Below are 19,676 nucleotides of genomic sequence, written 5' to 3'. Positions count from 1 at the left end.
TGTCTTCTCAGAGACTCGGTGCCCCCCATTTTCTTTTTGTGCCGGAAAAATTACGTACATGTTCTGCCCTTATCGCCATGCTATCCACACTTGCAACAACATCCTCGTATCGCTTTTTAGGTCCCATCGGGTTCTTGGTGTGTGCAGTGAGTGCAGTGTCAGATCATGTCCCAGCTTATGTAACTTTTCAACTTTTAAACGTAATTAATCCCTCTGCTTGTTGCCTCTTTCCTCCTTCACTCTTGTGGAGGCATTCCATGCGTCGAATGTGTATCAGCAGAACGGAAAACTAATTTTGAACTAAACACCGAGATCGAACCTGTAACCTTGGTGTTATCAGCACCACACTCTAACCAATTGAGCTCTGCATAGGCTATCCATGATGCTGTGTTCCAAGTCCCCCATATGATGACTTCCCATAGCATTATATAGATAGGTAAAGGTAAAGGTACCCCTGCCCGTACGGGCCAGTCTTGACAGACTCTAGGGTTGTGCGCCCATCTCACTCTAGAGGCCGGGGGCCAGCGCTGTCCAGAGACACTTCCGGGTCACGTGGCCAGCGTGACAAAGCTGCATCTGGCGAGCCAGCGCAGCACACGGAAACGCCGTTTACCTTCCCGCCAGTAAGCGGTCCCTATTTATCTACTTGCACCCGGGGGTGCTTTCGAACTGCTAGGTGGGCAGGAGCTGGGACCGAAGACGGGAGCTCACCCCGCCGTGGGGATTCGAACCACCGACCATACGATCGGCAGGTCCTAGGCACTGAGGTTTTACCCACAGCGCCACCCGCGTCCCCTGAGATATGCTGTGTTAAATTGTTCTGATAGATACGCTGATATAGATTGTTCTGATATAGATACGCTGTGTTAAATTGTTCTGATTCATATGGGTGGTACCACCATGCTCTCATCGTATGTTTTTTTAATTCGCAAAGTCAATGAAAATAGAAAGTCATATCAGGCAAATCGTTTGGCTACAATCTACTCCCTGTCGTGCTTACCTTCTATTAGTAGGGAGTGTTTAACAGAAGGGAACATTCAGAATGTGATTGATCTACAAACTGGAATCGGTACAGTTCACTCTACCAAAACATTCTGCTGTATGTGTAAGATACAGCCTTTGATCCTGTGGTCTCTTAGCATTTGCAGAGTAGATGATTATCACATTGTCGGTTACTGGATTGTGGCCAATGGGTATTAGAAAGCAGTCTAGTAATACACAATGGAGAGAGAGAGAGAGAGAGAGAGAGAGAGAGAGAGAGAGAGAGAGAATCACAAGAAAGCGAAGATGACATCATTTAGGATCTCACAGACCAAAAGCTAAAGGGTAAAGCAGTCCCCTGATGCCACTCTGCATGAGCAGAACAACTGTATCATCTTCTCTCCTACATTAGGGTTACCAGATGTTCCCGGGGACAGTCCCTGGATTTGCAAATCTGTCCCCAGAAAAAGTGGCAGCGGCAGCCTTAGCTCTGGCTGGCTTCAGGAGCTGCTCGATGCCCGCTGCTGTGGCGCCCACCATTTTTCCTTGCCGGCCCGAACTTCCAGTGAGGAAAAATGGCGGGCGCCACAGCAGTGGGCAGTGAGCAGCTCCTGAAGCCAGCCAGAGCCAACTGTGCTACCAGGCTGTCTCCGGGCTGCTGGCTGCATCTGCTGCCACCACTGTCGAAGGGGAACAGGGGATGTCCGGCAGTACAGATCTCCTGCCCCTGCCCCTTTTGTTTTGACTGATCAGGGGAGGCTGGGAGTCGTGGGCAGGTGGCCGTTGTCCAGTTTTTTAAAAAACTGCACATTGATGTTTCACAGGGTGCAAAAGAAGGGCTTTGCACCTTTATGCAATATGCAGGTGTGCTTGGGCCCAGGGTCTTTTGCCTCACCATCCCCACCAGTGGCATAGTGGGGGGGGTGCAGGCGGGGCCGGCCGCACCGGGCGCAACATCTGGGGGTTAGGGTTAGGGGGCGCAAATCCACGGGTTAGGGGGCGCAAAGGAATAATGTAGCATTTGTTCAGGGAATCAGAAGTGGCAACAGTGGTTATTTATTTATTTATTAATTTGCATTTATAAACCATGTGTCATCCTGAAGGATCTGAGACTGATATACACAAATAATAGAACCATGAAGCAATTGATTTACAATAATTCAATAAAGCACATTGAATACACATCAGTTAAAGCAATGCTGTAGTAGCTTCAGAAATAATCATGTTCAAGGCAGGTGACAATCCCTCTCTGCGATGATGATGATGATGATGATGATGATGAATTTATTTATACCCTGCCCATCTGGCTGGGTAGCCAGCCAACCAACCTCCTTTGGTTAGATCTTATTAGTCCTGATTGGGGAGGGTCAGGAGCTGATATGATTGGCCGAACCCCTTGACATGTCTTGTCCTCAGGCAGCGACAGCTGATTCTCATCACTTACTGTTTGACCAAGTGGTGTCCTAGAAACCTCCCTGGATCTTACTTCAAGCATGGCAGCAAAATCCAAGTGCAGCTGAGTGACTTGGCCTGTAACTTGCTCTGCAACGTTCCCCACATGGTGCCAGCTTGTGTGTGTGTGTGTGTGTGTACGTGTGTGATTTTATGTGTGCATGATTTTGTGTCTTCATTTCCCCAGAAAGGCACATTAAAAAATATGGCCCCTTCTTTTGAACATATTAAAAGGCTTTGTACTCGCATAACAGTGATATTACTGGCTATACTGAGTCTCTTTAAATTTATTTGTTTCTTTCGAAAAGGCAGAAGTCAGCTCTCAGACTAACTTGATGATGATGTAGAAATAAATAACATTGTTTAGAAAGGCTATCAATGGTCACTAACCACAATGGTGATATTCTACTACTATCAGAGGCTGAATGTCACTATCCCTCTGGAAGCTGCAGAAGGTGAGAGAGCTGGACACAGGTCCTGCTTGCAGATTTCCCATAATGTGCATCTGGAGAACCACTGTGGGAAGAGAATGCTGGACTACATAGGCCATTGGCCTCATCTAGGAGCCTCTTCTTGTTCTTATGACAAGTCAGACCAATTATTGGAAATATACGGTACCAATATGGGGTTTATCTGTGTATTCCTAATTGCAATACACTTTCACACCACTTTATTATGGAATTCTCCTTTGTCAGAAAGATCAAGCCCTACTTTTCCTTAACTTCAAAATGTTGCATATCCTTTGCCGAATCTGCTGGGTCTTCACACTGTACACAACGGGATTGAGAAGTGGTGGGACCGCAACATAGATGTTGGCCATCAGCATGTGGACAATGGGGGAAAGGTGCTTCCCGTATCGATGTACTACACTGACACCAATCATTGGGACGTAGAAGATCAAGATGGCACAAATGTGGGAGACGCAGGTATTGAGAGCCTTCAGACACTCTTCCCGGGAGGCAATGCTCAAAACAGTCTTCAGAATCAGGACATACGATACAAGAATGATGACCACGTCCAACCCCAAAGTGCACATGACAAGAATCAAACCGTATAAGACGTTGACTCTTGTGTCTGCACAAGCTAATTTCATAGCATCTGGGTGCAGACAGTAGGAGTGGGAAAGGACATTAGATCTACAGAAAGGGAGCCGTTTAATAATAAAAGGGATTGGGAAGATGACACAGAAGGCTCGGGAAAACACAGCTATACCTATTTTTGCAATTACTGTGTTTGGGAGAAGTAACCTATACCTCAATGGCTCAGAGATGGCAATCAAGCGGTCAAAAGCCATTGCCACAAGAATGCCAGATTCTGCCCATTGGAACGAATGGAGAAAAAACATCTGAGTGATGCAGGCGTTGAATGGGATTTCTCCTGAGTCAAACCAATAGACTTGCAGCATTGTTGGCATGGTGGAAATGGAGAGGCCCAGATCCGAGCAGGCAAGCAGGCAAAGGAAGAAGTACATGGGCTCATGGAGGCTTGGGTCAATCTTGATGACATAGAGGATTGTGATGTTCCCAAGCAGAGTCAGGGCGTAGAGCACCAACAGTGGGAAGGCCACCCAAGAGTTCTTCTCTTGCATCCCAGGAATGCCAATCAGGACAAAGGTTTGGTGGCTCACCAGGGTCTCATTGGAGCTGGTGATGGAGGACATCATTTCCCATGTGCATTTGGTGGGAAGATATTAAGGAAGTGGTTATATTTTCATTCTGAAGAGAGATAAATGTCTGAGTTTAAGTTCAGCAGAAAAAGTTGCATTAGTACCCCAAAATGCATTCACTCAATGTTCTGTCTACCTGAGGCAAATAACACTCCAACCTTTGCATGAATATTAATCCTCAGCTCTCTTTTTAAGTCTAACCAATGTCAGTTTAAGCATCACTTGTGTAAGTTATGAGTCCCAGAAGCAAAATCTTGCCGTTGAAAGGGGATCTGATGAACTTCTTCCTTCCACCAGTTGGTTTGACAACAGAGCATTGGCATCATTTGTAGCAGCTACAATTCTGAACAGGGACCTCATAAGTCCTTTGCTGGAAAGCTTTCTTCAGCCACAAAGGCTTTGTCCTTCTCCTGCAGTTGAAGCATGATACCAGTCTACATAGCAGGTCTTTCGTAAAGGTCACTTGGAGCAATGTCTGTTCATGGCATTGTCCTGCATTTTGTCAGAAGCATTCCAGCATTCCGTTTCCCATCAGGATCTAGTGTTGTGACACAGGAAAACTTTCCTTACACCATGCATAATTTTAAACACCTTCATCGTGTCCCCTTCCCTTGGTCTCCTCTTTCCTAAACTAAAATGTCCCAAATACCCCTTCCTTTCAGGGCATTATGCGGCAATCTGAGAAAAAAATCATTCCAATTACACAAATATAAAGGTAAAGGTAAAAGGACCCCTGACCATTAGGTCCAGTCATGACCGACTCTGGGGTTGTGGCGCTCATCTTGCTTTATTGGCCGAGGGAGCTGGCGTACAGCTTCCAGGTCATGTGGCCAGCATGACTAAGCCGCTTCTGGCAAACCAGAGTAGCGCACGGAAACGCCGTTTACCTTCCCGCCGGAGCGGTACCTATTTATCTACTTGCATTTTGAGGTGCTTTCGAACTGCTAGGTTGGCAGGAGCAGGGACCGAGCAACAGGAGCTCACCCCGTTGTGGGGATTCGAACCACCGACCTTCTGATCGGCAAGCCCTAGGCTCTGTGGTTTAACCCACAGTGCCACCCGTGTCCCTTTACACAAATATAGTAACATATTAAATTAATTTCACAACAGTGAAATAAAAAGGCAGTGCAACATCACACACACACACACACACACACACACACACACACACACGCCCTGCACCTCTCTACCAGAAGACCTTCCTCGGCTATAGACCCCCAAAGAGTCAAGACACAGACCTTGTATCATGCTGTTATTTTCGGAATTCTTACTATGTGTGAAGCGTGGCAATCAGCATATGTGAGACACTTCGGTGCAGGATCTTATCTGGTTGGATCTCCAGGAATCATTGAAGAAAAACTGCATGTTTACAGAAATAGTCTGTCTCCAATCTATAACCGCCTAGTATAAATCTGTCCTCATCAGCTATGAAAACCTTGTCCGAACTCATAAGCTCCTTTGCTTTGTGGAGTAGCAAAATGATACAGTGAGTTGTTCACTTAATCAAAATTCACCGCCCGCCACAAAAATATATTACACTTCAATATTTGCAGGTGTTCTGTTCATGGTATTGTACTGTATTTTGTCAGAAACCTTCCGACATTCACTTTCCCATCAGGTTCTAGTGTTGTGACAGAGGGAGAACTTCTTGCACTGTGCATAATTTTGTACAGCACCATTGTGTCTCCTTCCCCTGGTCTCATTTTTTCCTAAGCTAAAATCTCCCAATTGTCATATCCTTCCCTCCAGTGTGGTGTAGTGGTTAAGAGCGGTAGTCTCGTAATCTGGGGAACCGGGTTCGCGTCTCCACTCCTCCACATGCAGCTGCTGGGTGACCTTGCGCCAGTCACACTTCTTTGAAGTCTCTCAGCCCCACTCATCTCACAAGAGTGTTTGTTGTGGGAGAGGAAGGGAAAGGAGAATGTTAGCCGCTTTGAGACTCCTTAAAGGGAGTGAAAGGCGGGATATCAAATCCAAACTCTTCTTCTTCTTCTTCTTCTTCCAGCCCTTCAGCCTTTTGGTCTACAATCTTCCTTTAAGGTGCAGGAACCAGAACAAGGTGTGGCCTTAGATTGTTTTGTTATCCATGCTATTCCTATGTAAAAGATATTAGCTCTGCCATTTCATAACATCATGACTGTAGGCCTACCTGCCGTTGATCAAAGAAAAACTCGTCTGCCTTGTTTCTCAAGGAATCCTTTGAACTTACCTGACTTTATGGCACAAACCATGAAACTGGTGTGGTTTTTCCCATGGTCAATGCTGAACCAGACTCTGCTGTTCCAGTAATTATTCAGCATGTGCTTTTTATGGTGTCGGAATTGTAGCAAAAATGTTTTCCCTTAGGGAGGGAATCTACTGAAAAATTGCCAGGAAGCTTGGAGATAGGTTTGCTTCAAGTATGGAGAAAGCACAAAAGCCACCAGCCTGGACTACAAGGGGACAATCTAAATAAGAGAAATGTGGATATTTGGACATTTTATGGGATGGTATAGATTAACACTGAGTGGACCTAGAGTTTGATCCTGCAGAGCTGTTCTTGGGTTCTTATATTATCCATGCTTAAAATGCATAAGCTCTGACATTTTATGACTGATAAAGACCTATCTGAAGTCAATTAAAATGTTTATATTCAAAAGAGGTCTCTGCACTTAATGGACTCTAAGGCATGAGCTCTGGGTGCAACATGATTTTCCTGACAGTAAGCACTGAGGCAGGGGTAGGCAACCTAAGGCCCGTAGGCTGGATGTGGCCCAATCGCCTTCTCAATCCGGCCCGCGGATGGTCCAGGAATCAGCGCGTTTTTACATGAGTAGAATGTGTCATTTTATTTAAAATGCACCTCTGGGTTATTTGTGGGGCATAGGAATTCGTTCACCCACCCCAAAAAAAATAGTCTGGCCCCCCACAAGGTTTGAGGGACAGTGGACCGGACCCCTGCTGAAAAAGGTTGCTGACCCCTGCACTAATGGACTCATGCCTATGCTTTTTATTGTGTTCCAGTTAGGGTTAAAACTAGAGCTACTTATCTAGAATAAGAGGTGGTGGAACTCACATATCTTGTTCTCTAATAATGACAGTGGCGCCCACTGTGTTCCAGCTGAACAAAAGGCCTGGTTAAAACCTCCTGTGCTTTCCCTCTGGGAGGGAGGCTGTCCCAAAACTGCTGGGAAACTGCTGAATCCCAGGGGAATGTAATGTGTGAAATCGCAGTAGCAATTGCTAGAAAATCTCTAAGGATCCCTCTGCAAAGACTCTCGGAGTGATGCTCTGGAGATCTTGTGTGTGTGCTCTTACATGACGACAGATGTGTAAGATGTGAGCATTTTTTTAAAGTCATTTTGTACTATTGTATTGTTGGTTTTTTTAAAATAAATTTTTATTAAATACAAATTAGAAAACATACATATTCACAACAAAAGAAAATACAAAAGAAAATATAACTAACCAAGGAAAAAGGATTAGAGAATATTTTGTCTCTTTTCATATTTACAGTTATTTATACCTCTATAAAATGCTATTCACAATAAAGCAGTGAAATGAAAGATAAGATATCAGAAAAAAAGAGCAAAGAAAGAATAAAGAAGTAAAGGAAAAAGATCATAAGTGAAAAATTTTAAAAGTAGATAAGTACTGACAATACATAGCCGTTTCCCTATTGTATTGTTAAATGCCACCCCAATCTCTGAGCGGTGAGAGGCTTCAGGGGACCCGGGCCTCAGTTTCCTTGGAATGAGCGGCAGCAGAGTCTACAGCATCTTTAGCATATATCAACAGACATATGCAACCTGAGCATAGAATGGAGGGGCTTACTGCACTAACACCCCAATGGGTCTTGCTTCTATCGCTCCATGTCTAGGTTCTCCACCTGCTCTTTGCTCAGCTCTCTCACCACACCCTGTCCTATTGTTCCATCCACCCAGCAGTTAAGTGAGGGTGGGGAGGCCCACTCACTTGCCCTATGGCACTGAGCAAGCTCTTTTGTTATGCTGAGGAAGGCACTTAAGTGTCAGCCAATAGCATCCTCTATCAGCTTTCAATGCTTATAGGGTATAGCTTGTTTCCTGCTGTTCTGGAAGGTAGGACCCAACTAATGGCTTCAAGTTACAAGAAAGGGGATTCCAACTAAACATCCGGAAGAACTTTCTGAATTATAGTGCCATAGCATGGGAGGTGCACGGGGTGGTTGCCCCAGGGAGAAAATTGCTAGGGGTGCAAAATTTCAACATCCAGTGCTGCCTCAGTACAGCTGTGTGCTTCTGTCGCTGGGCTCTGTTGAGAGCAGCTTCTCCTCCGAACTGTGGGCTCTATTGTAGCCTCTTCTCTGGTCGGCGAGCCAAGGAAACCCCGGAATGAGCTGTCCTCCTCATCGGTGGGTGCGAAAACCTCTTCCCACCTGCTAAGGTTCCCACCCATGGAATGACCCTCCCAATCCGATTCTTCTTCGGATTCTGAAAACCCTTCGAAACTCTCTTCCTCCTCCGTGGTACCGAATTGTTCCTCCCAGAATCTCTCTAAGGGCTGGGGCTTATCTGGGAACCGTCGGTGGAACACTTCCACCATATGCTCATCACCAATTGCCTCTGCTGGCACCCACGTGTTTTCCGACCAGGGCTCTCCTTCCCACGCCACCAAGTACTCCACTTGCCGACCTCGCCACCTTGAATCAACTATCTCTGCGGCCGAACTTTGGTGTTCCCTTTCTTCTACCTGTGGTTGTGGCATGACTTCTACCTCCCGCCCCTCGAATTCCCGCCCCTCTCTGTGTGGTGAGAGTAAGGACCTGTGGAACACGGGATGTATTTTCATGTTGTTGGGCAACCTGAGCTTGAACGCCACAGGGTTTATCTGTTGTATGACTTCAAACAGCCCCAGTCGTCTGGGCTGCAACTTCTTGCACCCTCCCTTAAAGGGTAACCCTTGAGTGGACAGCCACACGCAATCCCCCACCCTTATGGTTTCCCCTTCCCTTCGGTGTTTATCTGCTTGCTTCTTGTAATTGGCCTTGGCCCTTTCTAGGTTCATCTTGAGCTGTTGATATAATGCTTCCATTTCTTCCACAAACTGTTAAGCTGCAGGCACACTCCAGCTCTGTTCCTCATTACCCGGGAATGCCCTGGGATGACACCCATAGTTTTTTTTTAAAATAATTTTTTTATTAATTTTCCAACATAGAATAAAGACAATACAATTTACAATACACAAACAAACAAAAACATATAAACACATATAATTTCATAACCTCTTTTTCTTAAACTTCGTTTCACCGACTTCCCCATACCTCCCTTTTCTGCATCCCAATTTTAAAATTTTCTCAGCAACCTCTCACTTCAGTTAACATATTGTTCACTTTCTTTACAGCTGTAATTCTTTTTTTTTCGGTACCCTTGACATTTTAACACTCATTAATTTTATAACAATTCTTAAGATAATCTTTGTACTTCTTCCAGTCTTCTTCCACCGTCTCTTTCCCTTGGTCACGGATTCTGCCAGTCATCTCAGCCAGTCCCATGTAGTCAATCACCTTCGTCTGCCATTCTTCCAGTGTGGGTAATTCTTGTGTCTTCCAATACTTTGCTAAAAGAACTCTTGCTGCTGTTGTAGCATACATAAAAAACATCCTGTCCTTCCTTGGCACCAATTGGCCTACCATGCCCAGGAGAAAGGCTTCTGGTTTCTTGTGAAAGGTGCACTTAAGAACCTTCTTAATTTCATTATAGATCATTTCCCAGAAAACCTTGATCCTCGGGCATGTCCACCAAAGGTGATAAAAGGTACCTTCAGTCTCTTTACATTTCCAGCATTTATTATTGGGCAAATGATAAATTTTTGCAAGCTTGACTGGGGTCATGTACCACCTGTAAATCATTTTCATAATATTCTCTCTTAAGGCATTACATGCCGTGAACTTTATACCGGTGGTCCATAACTGTTCCCAGTCAGCAAACATAATGTCATGACCAATATCTTGTGCCCACTTAATCATAGCCGATTTAACTGTTTCCTCTTGTGTATTCCACTTCAGCAGCAAGTTATACATTCGTGACAGATTCTTAGTATTGGGTTCTAACAATTCCGTTTCTAATTTTGATCTCTCCACCTGGAAGCCAATTTTCCTGTCTTGTTTGAATACCTCATTTTTCTGAAGGTAATGAAGCCAATCTCTTACTTTAGACTTCAAACTCTCATAACACTGTAATTTCAAGGATGACACCCATAATTGGCCAAAAATGGACTCATTCTTGTGGACACATGTTCAGCGTTATTGTACGCAAATTCTGCTAACGCTAGTTTCTCTACCCAATCATTCTGCCTCTCGCTAACGTAGCAGTGTAAGTATTGCTGGAGTACGCTGTTTGCCCTTTCCGCTTGCCCATTGGTTTCTGGGTGTCTCGCTGTCGAGAAGCTGACCTCGACTTGCAGTAGGCTCATGAGCTTCCTCCAGAACCGGGAAGTAAATTGTTTTCCGCGGTCTGAGAGAACCCTCAAGGGGGCGCCATGCAGCCTGAAAATGTGTTCTACAAACAACCGTGCCGTTTCTTCCGCCGTCACCGCATGTGAGCAGGTGATAAAATGGCACATTTTGGTTAGCAAGTCGACTACTACCATCACTGCTGTTTTTCCCCTCGATTGGGGCAGATCCGTCATGAAATCAATTGACACCACCTCCCAGGGTTTGTTTGGTGTGGGTAAGGGTTCCAGCAAACCCGCTGGTACCGTGCGTTCCCCTTTGGCCCTCTGGCAACGGTCACACCCTCTTACATATTCGCGTACATCTTCCCTCCCCCTTGGCCACCAAAATTGTCGGGTCACCAGCATCATGGTTTTGTGTTACCCAAAGTGCCCTGCTGTGGGGGTGTCATGTAGTTGTTTGAGTACCCTTCTTCTTAGAGCCTCCCCCGGTACGTACATTGCCCCCCTGTAGTACAACACCCCTTCCTTCTCTTCGAACCCCTCTGGTGCTCCCCTCCCATCTTGGAGTTCCCTGATTTTTGTTCGTGCGAATTCATCGGCCCTAGTGAGTCCTGCTAGTTCTCTCGTGCCCACTAGAGTTCCCCCCCACACCCATCGGTCCTCAGGTATGACGTGTGGGGTCTCCGGTAGCCCCTCTCCTTCGAAGTACTCTGGTTTCCGCGAGAGAGCGTCTGCTCTCACGTTTTGCTCGTCTGGCACATACTGGATTTCGAAGGAAAACTTGGAAAACTCCTTTGCCCAGCGAATCTGTCTCTGGTTGAGCACCCGTGCTGTCCGCCAATATTCCAAGTTCTTGTGATCTGTACAGACCTGGATCTTGCGCTGCGCCCCTATCAGCAAATGGCGCCACCGACGAAAGGCGGCGTAGATTGCTAGCAGTTCTCTGTCGTACACGGTGTAGTTTTGTTCCGACTTGCTCAGCTTCCTCGAGAAAAAGGCACACGGTTTCCATTCTTGCTTGTTCAGTCCTGGCTGCAACAGAACCACCCCTATGGCTCTGTCTGATGCATCTGTCTCCAACCGCAGTGGTTTCTCCAAATCCACATGTAGTAATTGTTCTTCCGACGCGAACGCCTTCTTCAATCTTTCAAAGGATCGCTGGGCTTCCTCCGTCCACACAAACTTCCTTTTACTACTGAGACAGTCCGTGATTGGAGCTGTCAAGTGTGCAAAGTTCTTGATGAACTTCCTGTAGAAATTGCCAAAACCTAGGAACCTCTGCACATCCTTTCGTGTCTTTGGGGTCTTCCACTCCAATACTGCTTGCACCTTGCTTGGGTCCATCGCTAAGCCTTTGTCCGATAACTTGTACCCCAGCAACTCCACCTCTCGGGCATGAAACTGACATTTCTCTAGCTTGACCCACAACTGGTGTTTCTGCAATCGTTGTAGCACTTCCCTGACATCTCTCACATGTTGCTCCTCATTTTCTGAATATATGAAGATGTCGTCCAGGAATGCTACACAGTTCTTGTAAAGCAGAGACCCCAACACGTGGTGCATGAACGCTTGAAAACAGGCGGAGCCTGACTGTAATCCGAAAGGCATAACGAGATATTCAAAGGCCCCCAGGGGTGTGAACATGGTGGTCTTCCATTCATCTCCCTCTCTCATTCGGATTAAGTTGTAAGCCCCCCTAAGGTCTAGCTTGGTGAAAATCTTTCCCTTCCTCACTCTCGTCAGAATGTCGTCAATTCTGGGCATAGGGAAAGTCACAGCTTCTGACACCAAATTTACCGCCCTGAAGTCCACCACAAGCCTCAGTTTATCAGTGTCCTTTTTGTCCACAAAAAATACTGGACTACCCCCCCCACTGCCTTTGACTCTCTTATAAGCCCTCTCTTTAGGTTCTTGTCGATAAAGTCCCGTAACTCCTTCATCTCCCTGTCTGACATGGCATACAGCTTACCCACAGGCAGCTACGCCCCAGGGAGCAAATTGATCTGGCAATCGAACGGCCTGTGGGGTGGCAGTCTATCTGCCTCTTTTTCACTAAAAACCTCCTTCAGATCAGCATATTGTGGTGGCACCTTCCCTCCACTGCAGTGCTTGCGACTCTGGCTACGCTCATCCTTGGCGTTTCCCCGCCTAAGCAGTGCTGCAGGCAGTAGTCAGACCCAAAGCTGACGGTCCTCTGATGCCACGCCACCACCGGATCATGTTGCGCTAGCCAGCTCATCCCTAATATTATTGCCGCTAATGAGGCAACGTGGAAGGCAATTGTCTCTGAGTGCCTAGACACTCTCATTCTCATCGGTGGGGTCTGGTGGGTAACTTCCCCCCCAATCAGTTCCCTCCTATCAATGGTGGTGACTTGCAGAGGTGCATCCAAAGGTAGCAGGTGAAGCTGATGCTCTAAAGCAAAGTCCCTGCTAAAAAGTTGCAAGAGCTTCCTGAGTCCAGCATACCCTGAACCTTCACTGGGTGCCCATTTGGGAGTTCAAGCACCACCTCAATGGCAATTGCGGCTCTTGGAGAATCTGGTTTGGGCACATTCATTGGTTGTTGGCTCGACTGCTGTGCCCGCTGATTGGCAGCCAAGCGTTTCCGTTTCCCTGCTCCGGGGTTTGGGGTTCCTCCTCCTCGCCCCCCACGGCTCCCACCATTCCTTGCCAGGCCTTTCTTTGTGGGCAGACTCTGGCAAAATGTCCTGGCCGTTGGCAAAGGAAACATTTCTTGGTCATTTTTACATCCTTTCCCTCCTTTTTGCGACTCTCGCTGGATTTTGAAACCTCCTGGGCGCGCGCGCCGCCTATTTCCATTGGCTCTGCCGGCAGGGAAGGCTGCCTAGGTATTCTAGGAATGCGGTAGTCATGACAACGCTGCTCTCTCCCTTCCCGCCTCTCTTGAGCCCGCGCTTCCTGTCTTACGCCAATCGCAAGGACTGCTTTGGTTAGCTGATCCAGACTGTGGGCGGGGTGCGCGCGAAAGCTCATATTTGACCCTTGGTGACAACCCCTCCTCAAATAGCATTTGCATGGGTTCCGAGTCCAGCTGCCACCCCAGGCGGTGCACGATCATTGCAAAACGTGACCAATAGTCTCTAACTGACCCTTCTCCCTGCTTACAGCTCAGCAGTTCCCGTTTTGTAACGCTCTGTTGCACATCGCTACTGAACATCGTGTCCATCGCCTGGAGGAATTTTGGTAGATCCTCCATGGCGTCATTCTGCATCGCCATAAGCGGTCGAATCCACTCTCTAGCCCCGTCCTGCAAGTGCCCCACAATATAAGCAACTTTTGCTGCATCATTTTCAAAATAGTTTTGCTGCAGCTTCAGGGCATATTCTATTTCTGTTCTAAACGCCCCATACTCTTGAGGGTTTTCCCCAAATTTATGCACCAGTCCCGGTACCTTCCTCGCTATGGGGGTGGGTTTCCCCTAAGCATCCAGAGACCGTCGTTCGTCCAGCCTCGTCAGGATGGCTATGTGCTCTTCCAAGTCACGGTTTCTCTCCTCCAGCGATTGGCCTCCAGCCGCCCCTTCCGTGGCTCCGACTTCTCCGGTCTTACTCATGATGCCCCCTTCTGCTTGTTGCGCACGAGCAACTTTCAGGGACAGACAGATTGCTGTAGTGGTTGGGAGTTACTCGTGCGTAATCCTGCTCCGTTTGAGCATTAGATTGCCTGGTTAAACCCTCCAGACTGCACAGCCCATCTGAGCGTGGCTGCCCTTAGTCACTCGTAGAATCTGTCTGTGGGCGTTTCTTAAAGCGCTGCCAACATAAGAGTTGTTTGACACCTAATCGTCTCCGCCTCTCACTGCGCGGGAGTCTCCTGCGCAGGGTGGGCGTGGGCAGCGGGGTGCCTGGGCTCTCCTCACTAACATCCAACGAAGAGTCCTGGAGCCCCTACACCTCCCTGTCCCGTTGCTCTCCTGGATCCCTGGTGTTACACTTATTTCCTTCCCCTTCTTCCCAGCCGAGTCTCCCCCTAGCGCTGGGACCTTCTCCTGCAGAATCAGAGACCCTCTCCTTCTCCCATGCCTCTGATGTCAGTACCCTGACAGGTGGCATGCATACTTATGGTACGACAAGGTTAAAGCACATAAAGAATTTAAAAACCATATTGTCAGGAAAACATTGTTTAATGTCTGGACAAGATATAAAGACTTACTTGAAAATAAAACCCCAAGGTGGTTGTCACCGATGGAGGCAAAGGCCCTGAAAAAGCTCAATATGGAGGCCAAGTGGCCGAAATATTGGGAAATCTTGGAGCAAGAAGGAGACAAATTGAAATTGCAGAGTTTTGAGAAACTAAAAGATAAAGTGCGAGACTGGCTTCATTATTATCAAATAAGAGAGGCTTATAATTTAGACAAAAAAATTGGCTTCCAGGTGGAAAAATCAAAGTTGGAAACAGATCTGTTAGATCCTAAAACAAAGATACTTTCAAGAATGTATAACTTGCTGTTAAAATGGAATACTCAGGACGAGACGGTTAAATCTGCTATGATTAAATGGGCACAGGACGTTGGACATAACATGTTTGCTGACTGGGAACAGATGTGGACCACAGGTATGAAATTTACGGCATGCAATGCCCTAAGAGAGAATATTATGAAAATGATATACAGGTGGTACATGACCCCAGTCAAGCTTGCAAAAATCTATCACTTACCCGATAATAAATGTTGGAAATGTAAAGAAACTGAAGGTACATTCTTTCACCTTTGGTGGACGTGCCCAAGGATTGAGGCTTTCTGGGAGATGATTTATAATGAATTAAAAAAGGTATTTAAATATACCTTCTTGAAGAAACCAGAGGCCTTTCTCCTGGGCATAGTCGGCCAATTGGTGCCAAAGAAGGATAGAACTTTCTTTATGTATGCAACAACAGCAGCAAGAATACTTATTGCAAGGTACTGGAAGACACAAGATTTACTCACCCTGGAAGAGTGGCAGATGAAGGTGATGGGCTATATGGAATTGGCGGAAATGACTGGCAGAATCCGAGACCAGGGAGAAGAGTTGGTGGAAGAAGATTGGAAGAAATTTAAAGACTATTTGCAGAAATAGTGTAAAATTATTGAATGTTAAAATGATGTTGGATTGAAAGTAAGTGGTTTTGGTAATAAGGATAAAAAGAATACGCAAATATAGATAGTCATATGGATGAAAATATATAGTTATAATAGGTTAAGACACAGAGTAAAGACAAATGAAAGAGGGTAAGGATTTGCTGAAAGGATTTTGTAAACGGGAATGCAAAAAGGGGAGGTGTGAGGAGGTCAAGGAAATAAGTAAATGAGCCTAAAGATATTGAAAAATGGATTTTTCTTTAAAAAAAAATTTAGTCATCTGTTTTTTGCATTTTGTATTTTTTTTTCTTCTAGGATTTTTTGTTGTAATTTTTTGTATTTTTCTTGTTATCTTTTTTTTCTCTCTCTATCTTTTCTTTTTAGTTTGTTAAACCTATGTTTATTGCAAAATCCTAATAAACATTTTTTAAAATAAATAAATAAATTATTATTATAATTAATTAATTAATTAAATTGATCAGGTGACTGTTCTCCTTTCGAAAGAGGCAGGTGGAATCTCCACGATTGCTAATAGCATAACATTGAAAGGCTAGTGAAATATGGGGAGCCCTAGAGCATCTGCTTGGCATGCAGAATGTCCCATTGTCAGCCCCTGGCATCTCCTGCAAGGGCTGGACAAAATCCCTGCCTGAAACTCTGGGGAGCTGCCAGTCAGTGAAGACCAGGGGTCCTCATACTATGTCTCGTGGGCTGAATCCAGCCCGCCAGGGTCGTGGCCTGCACAGTCATTTCAGAACCCACCAAGTGTCCGAGGCTGAAAGCATCTCGCTGCCCGCTCAGTCAGTCCCTGCGCAGCACTGAATGCTGTGCAGGGTAAATGCTACTGGCATGGTGGCAGCTCTACCAATGAAAGGCCAGGGGTTTTCGCCTGGGGACGGGGAAGTGAGGCGTTCCCAAAGTAAAGGAAGGATTGAACTCTGATTAATAAGAATACACACAGGGGCTTGAACCAGCAAGACTCTGGGAAGGGTGCGTATAATAATCTCTGTCTGTGTCTCTCTCTGTCTACCCCTCGGCCCAGGTCGTTTTATTCACAAAAGAACTTTTACAGAGTGTTCATAAGAACCAATCAGATTTCTTCTGAGCATTTCAACAGACCCCACGTGGGGAAAAGTTAAACTACAAACACTAGTTAAGCATGCATATTTTTGGGGGAAATCAATGAAAACTTAAAAGGAGTGCATTCAGCAACCCCGGAGGTCATAAACAATCAATACATATGATAAGAAGGGTGGCCAGGAGGAGAAAAAAGTCCCTAAATGTGGGGAATTGGACTAGAAGACCTTGTGGTCCCTTCCAACTTGACAATTCTATGATTCTATTACTCCCCTCCTTTCCACTCACCTTGAGAGGACCTTTTGTTCTGCCAGCTCACCTACAGATTAACACAGCAAGGTGTGCTCTGCTGAGCCAGTGTCAAAGGTCTACTGGCAGCTGCATCGTGGATGGAGGAGCATCCCTCAGGTCTGACTCCTGTATGAATTCTCTGATGGGAAGTGAGATTGGATCTCTTACTGAAGCTCTTTCCACATTCCACGCACTGATAGGGTTTCTCCCCTGTATGAATTCTTTGATGGGAAGTGAGATTGGATCTCCTACTGAAGCTCTTTCCACATTCCACGCACTGATAGGGTTTCTGCCCTGTATGAATCCTTTGATGGGAAGCGAGAGAGGAGCTCTGTCTAAAACTCTTTCCACATTCCACGCACTGATAGGGTTTCTCCCCTGTATGAATTCTTTGATGGGAAGTGAGAGAGGAGCCATACGTGAAGCTCTTTCCACATTCCACACACTGATAGGGTTTCTCCCCTGTATGAATTCTCTGATGGGAAGTGAGTTCAGTGCTCCTACTGAAGCTCTTTCCACATTCCATGCACCGATAGGGTTTCTCCCCAGTATGAATTCTTTTATGGAAATTGAGAGAGGAGCTATGAGTGAAGCTCTTTCCACATTCCACACACTGATAGAGTTTCCCCCGTGTATGAATTCTTTGATGGGAAGTGAGAGAGGAGCTTTCAGTGAAGCTCTTTCCACATTCCACACACTGATAGGGTTTCTCCCGTGTATGAATTCTTTGATGGGAAGTGAGAGAGGAGCTATGAGTGAAGCTCTTTCCACATTCCACACAATGATAGGGTTTCTCCCCTGTATGAATTCGTTGATGGGAAGTGAGGGAAGAGCTTTCAGTGAAGCTCTTTCCACATTCCACACAATGATAGGGTTTCTCCCCTGTATGAATTCTTTGATGGGAAGAAAGATGGGAGCTCTGACTGAAGCTCTTTCCACATTCCACACACTGATAGGGTTTCTGCCCTGTATGAATTCTTTGATGGGAAGAAAGATAGGAGCTCTGACTGAAGCTCTTTCCACATTCCACACACTGATAGGGTTTCTCCCCTGTATGAATTCTTTGATGGTAAGTGAGAGAGGAGCTGTTACTGAAGCTCTTTCCACATTTCACACACGGATAGGGCTTATCCCCTATATGAATTCTCTGGTGTGAAATGAGATCGGTGCTCCTACCGAAGCTCTTTCCACATTCCACACAATGATAGGGTTTCTCCCCTGTATGAATTCTTTGATGGGAAGAAAGATGGGAGCTCTGACTGAAGCTCTTTCCACATTCCACACACTGATAGGGTTTCTCCCCTGTATGAATTCTTTGATGGTAATTGAGACTGTGGCTGTGAGTGAAGCTCTTTCCACATTCCACACACTGATAGGGTTTCTGCCCTGTATGAATTCTTCTATGGGAAGTGAGATTGTGGCTGTGACTGAAGCTCTTTCCACATTCCACACACTGATAGGGTTTCTCCCCAGTATGAATTCTTTGATGGGAAGTGAGACTGTGGCTATGACTGAAGCTCTTTCCACATTCCACACACTGATAGGGTTTCTCCCCAGTATGAATTCTTTGATGGGAAGTGAGTTTGGAGCTTCCAGTGAAGCTCTTTCCACATTCCACACACTGATAGGGTTTCTCCCCTGTATGAATTATTTGATGGTAAGTGAGATCGGAGCTCTGACTGAAGCTCTTTTCACATTCCACACACTGATAAGGTTTCTCCCCTGTATGAATTCTGTGATGCCTAGTGAGAGAGGAGCTCTGACTGAAGCTCTTTCCACATTCCACACACTGATAGAGTTTCTTTCCAAGGATATTTTGTTGATGGGAAGTGGAATGGGAGCGCTGACTGCAGCTTTCTCCAAACTCCAAATTTTTACGTGGCTTCTCCTCTCTGGGGATTTTATCGTGATCACCTTCATTCTCGATTTCTGATTCATCACAATCTGCAATGGAGACAAAAAGGGATTAGAGCCTCAGGAACAAATGGAGAAGAACTTAAGAGAGTTCAGTGTGTTTCTTACCTTTGTTGTTTGTCAATAACCAACATATTTATTATGAGATTCTGTTGAGGTGCTGAATGTTGCTTTGTTTGATATACAGTAGTGGTCAAAATTGTGGAAGACTTTTGGAGAAAAGTGTATTTCAGTGGTTTGATGGCTCATAACACTGCTTCTTTTGGAGTAATATCATAAAATTACCGTATTTTTCGCTCTATAACACGCACCTGACCATAACACGCACATCGTTTTTAGAGGAGGAAAACAAGGGAAAAAACATTCTGAATGAAACAGTGGATGTATCATTTTTGTGCTTCATGCTGTGGCCACAGACATGTGATCTGATGGTGAATTTGGGGTGACCCAATGCAAAAATCCTGAGAATTCCTGTGGATCCATGCTTTGTAACCACATTTTTGCACCATTGCAGCCCCAGGCAACAGTGGGTGCGTGATTTTTTGGGTGCAGGCTGTAGCCATGGACATGCTATGTGATCTGATGGTGAATTTGGGGTGACCCAATGCAAAGATCCTGAGGATCCATGTGGATCCATGCTTTTTAACCACGTTTTTGCACCATTGCAGCCCCAGGCAACAGTGGGTGCGTGATTTTGGGGGGGCAGGCTGTAGCCATGGACATGCTATGTGATCTGATGGTGAATTTGGGGTGACCCAATGCAAAGATCCTGAGGATCCATGTTGATCTATGCTTTGTAACC

General features: G+C 45.9%; 3 protein-coding genes across 8 annotated transcripts in view; 1 reads left to right on the top strand and 2 right to left on the bottom strand.

Moving 5' to 3' along the window:
* Positions 1-19,676, bottom strand: part of LOC114595223 (uncharacterized) — a 646,585-nt gene that overhangs the window by 176,858 nt on the left and 450,051 nt on the right. For 5 of the 6 annotated variants that reach the window (XM_077927845.1, XM_077927840.1, XM_077927839.1 and 2 more), the window contains one exon: positions 16,558-18,904. The exons of the other annotated variant lie outside the window; for it this stretch is intronic. In XM_077927845.1, the coding sequence (XP_077783971.1) occupies positions 16,989-18,904 (1,916 nt within the window). In that variant the 3' untranslated portion in view covers positions 16,558-16,988. Of the gene's footprint in view, positions 1-16,557; positions 18,905-19,676 lie in introns of those variants that run through there. 6 annotated transcript variants of the gene reach the window in all.
* The window catches only part of LOC144327580 (uncharacterized), a 290,636-nt gene that overhangs the window by 97,517 nt on the left and 173,443 nt on the right, over positions 1-19,676 (top strand). The window lies entirely within an intron of this gene.
* LOC114595382 (olfactory receptor 51H1-like) lies at positions 3,134-4,096 on the bottom strand. The gene has a single exon (XM_028725669.2). The coding sequence runs from the start codon at positions 4,094-4,096 to the stop codon at positions 3,134-3,136; it is 963 nt and encodes a 320-aa protein (XP_028581502.2).

The sequence above is a fragment of the Podarcis muralis genome, chromosome 4 (assembly GCF_964188315.1).
Source record: "Podarcis muralis chromosome 4, rPodMur119.hap1.1, whole genome shotgun sequence".
Classification (NCBI taxonomy): domain Eukaryota; kingdom Metazoa; phylum Chordata; class Lepidosauria; order Squamata; family Lacertidae; genus Podarcis; species Podarcis muralis.
The sequence above is the reverse complement of the archived record's forward strand: the minus strand, read 5'-3'. Positions and strand labels throughout refer to the sequence as shown.

Bases quoted from the DNA above. Each gene is read 5' to 3' on its own strand.
- LOC114595382 (XM_028725669.2), bottom strand. From the start codon at position 4,096: ATGATGTCCTCCATCACCAGCTCCAATGAGACCCTGGTGAGCCACCAA.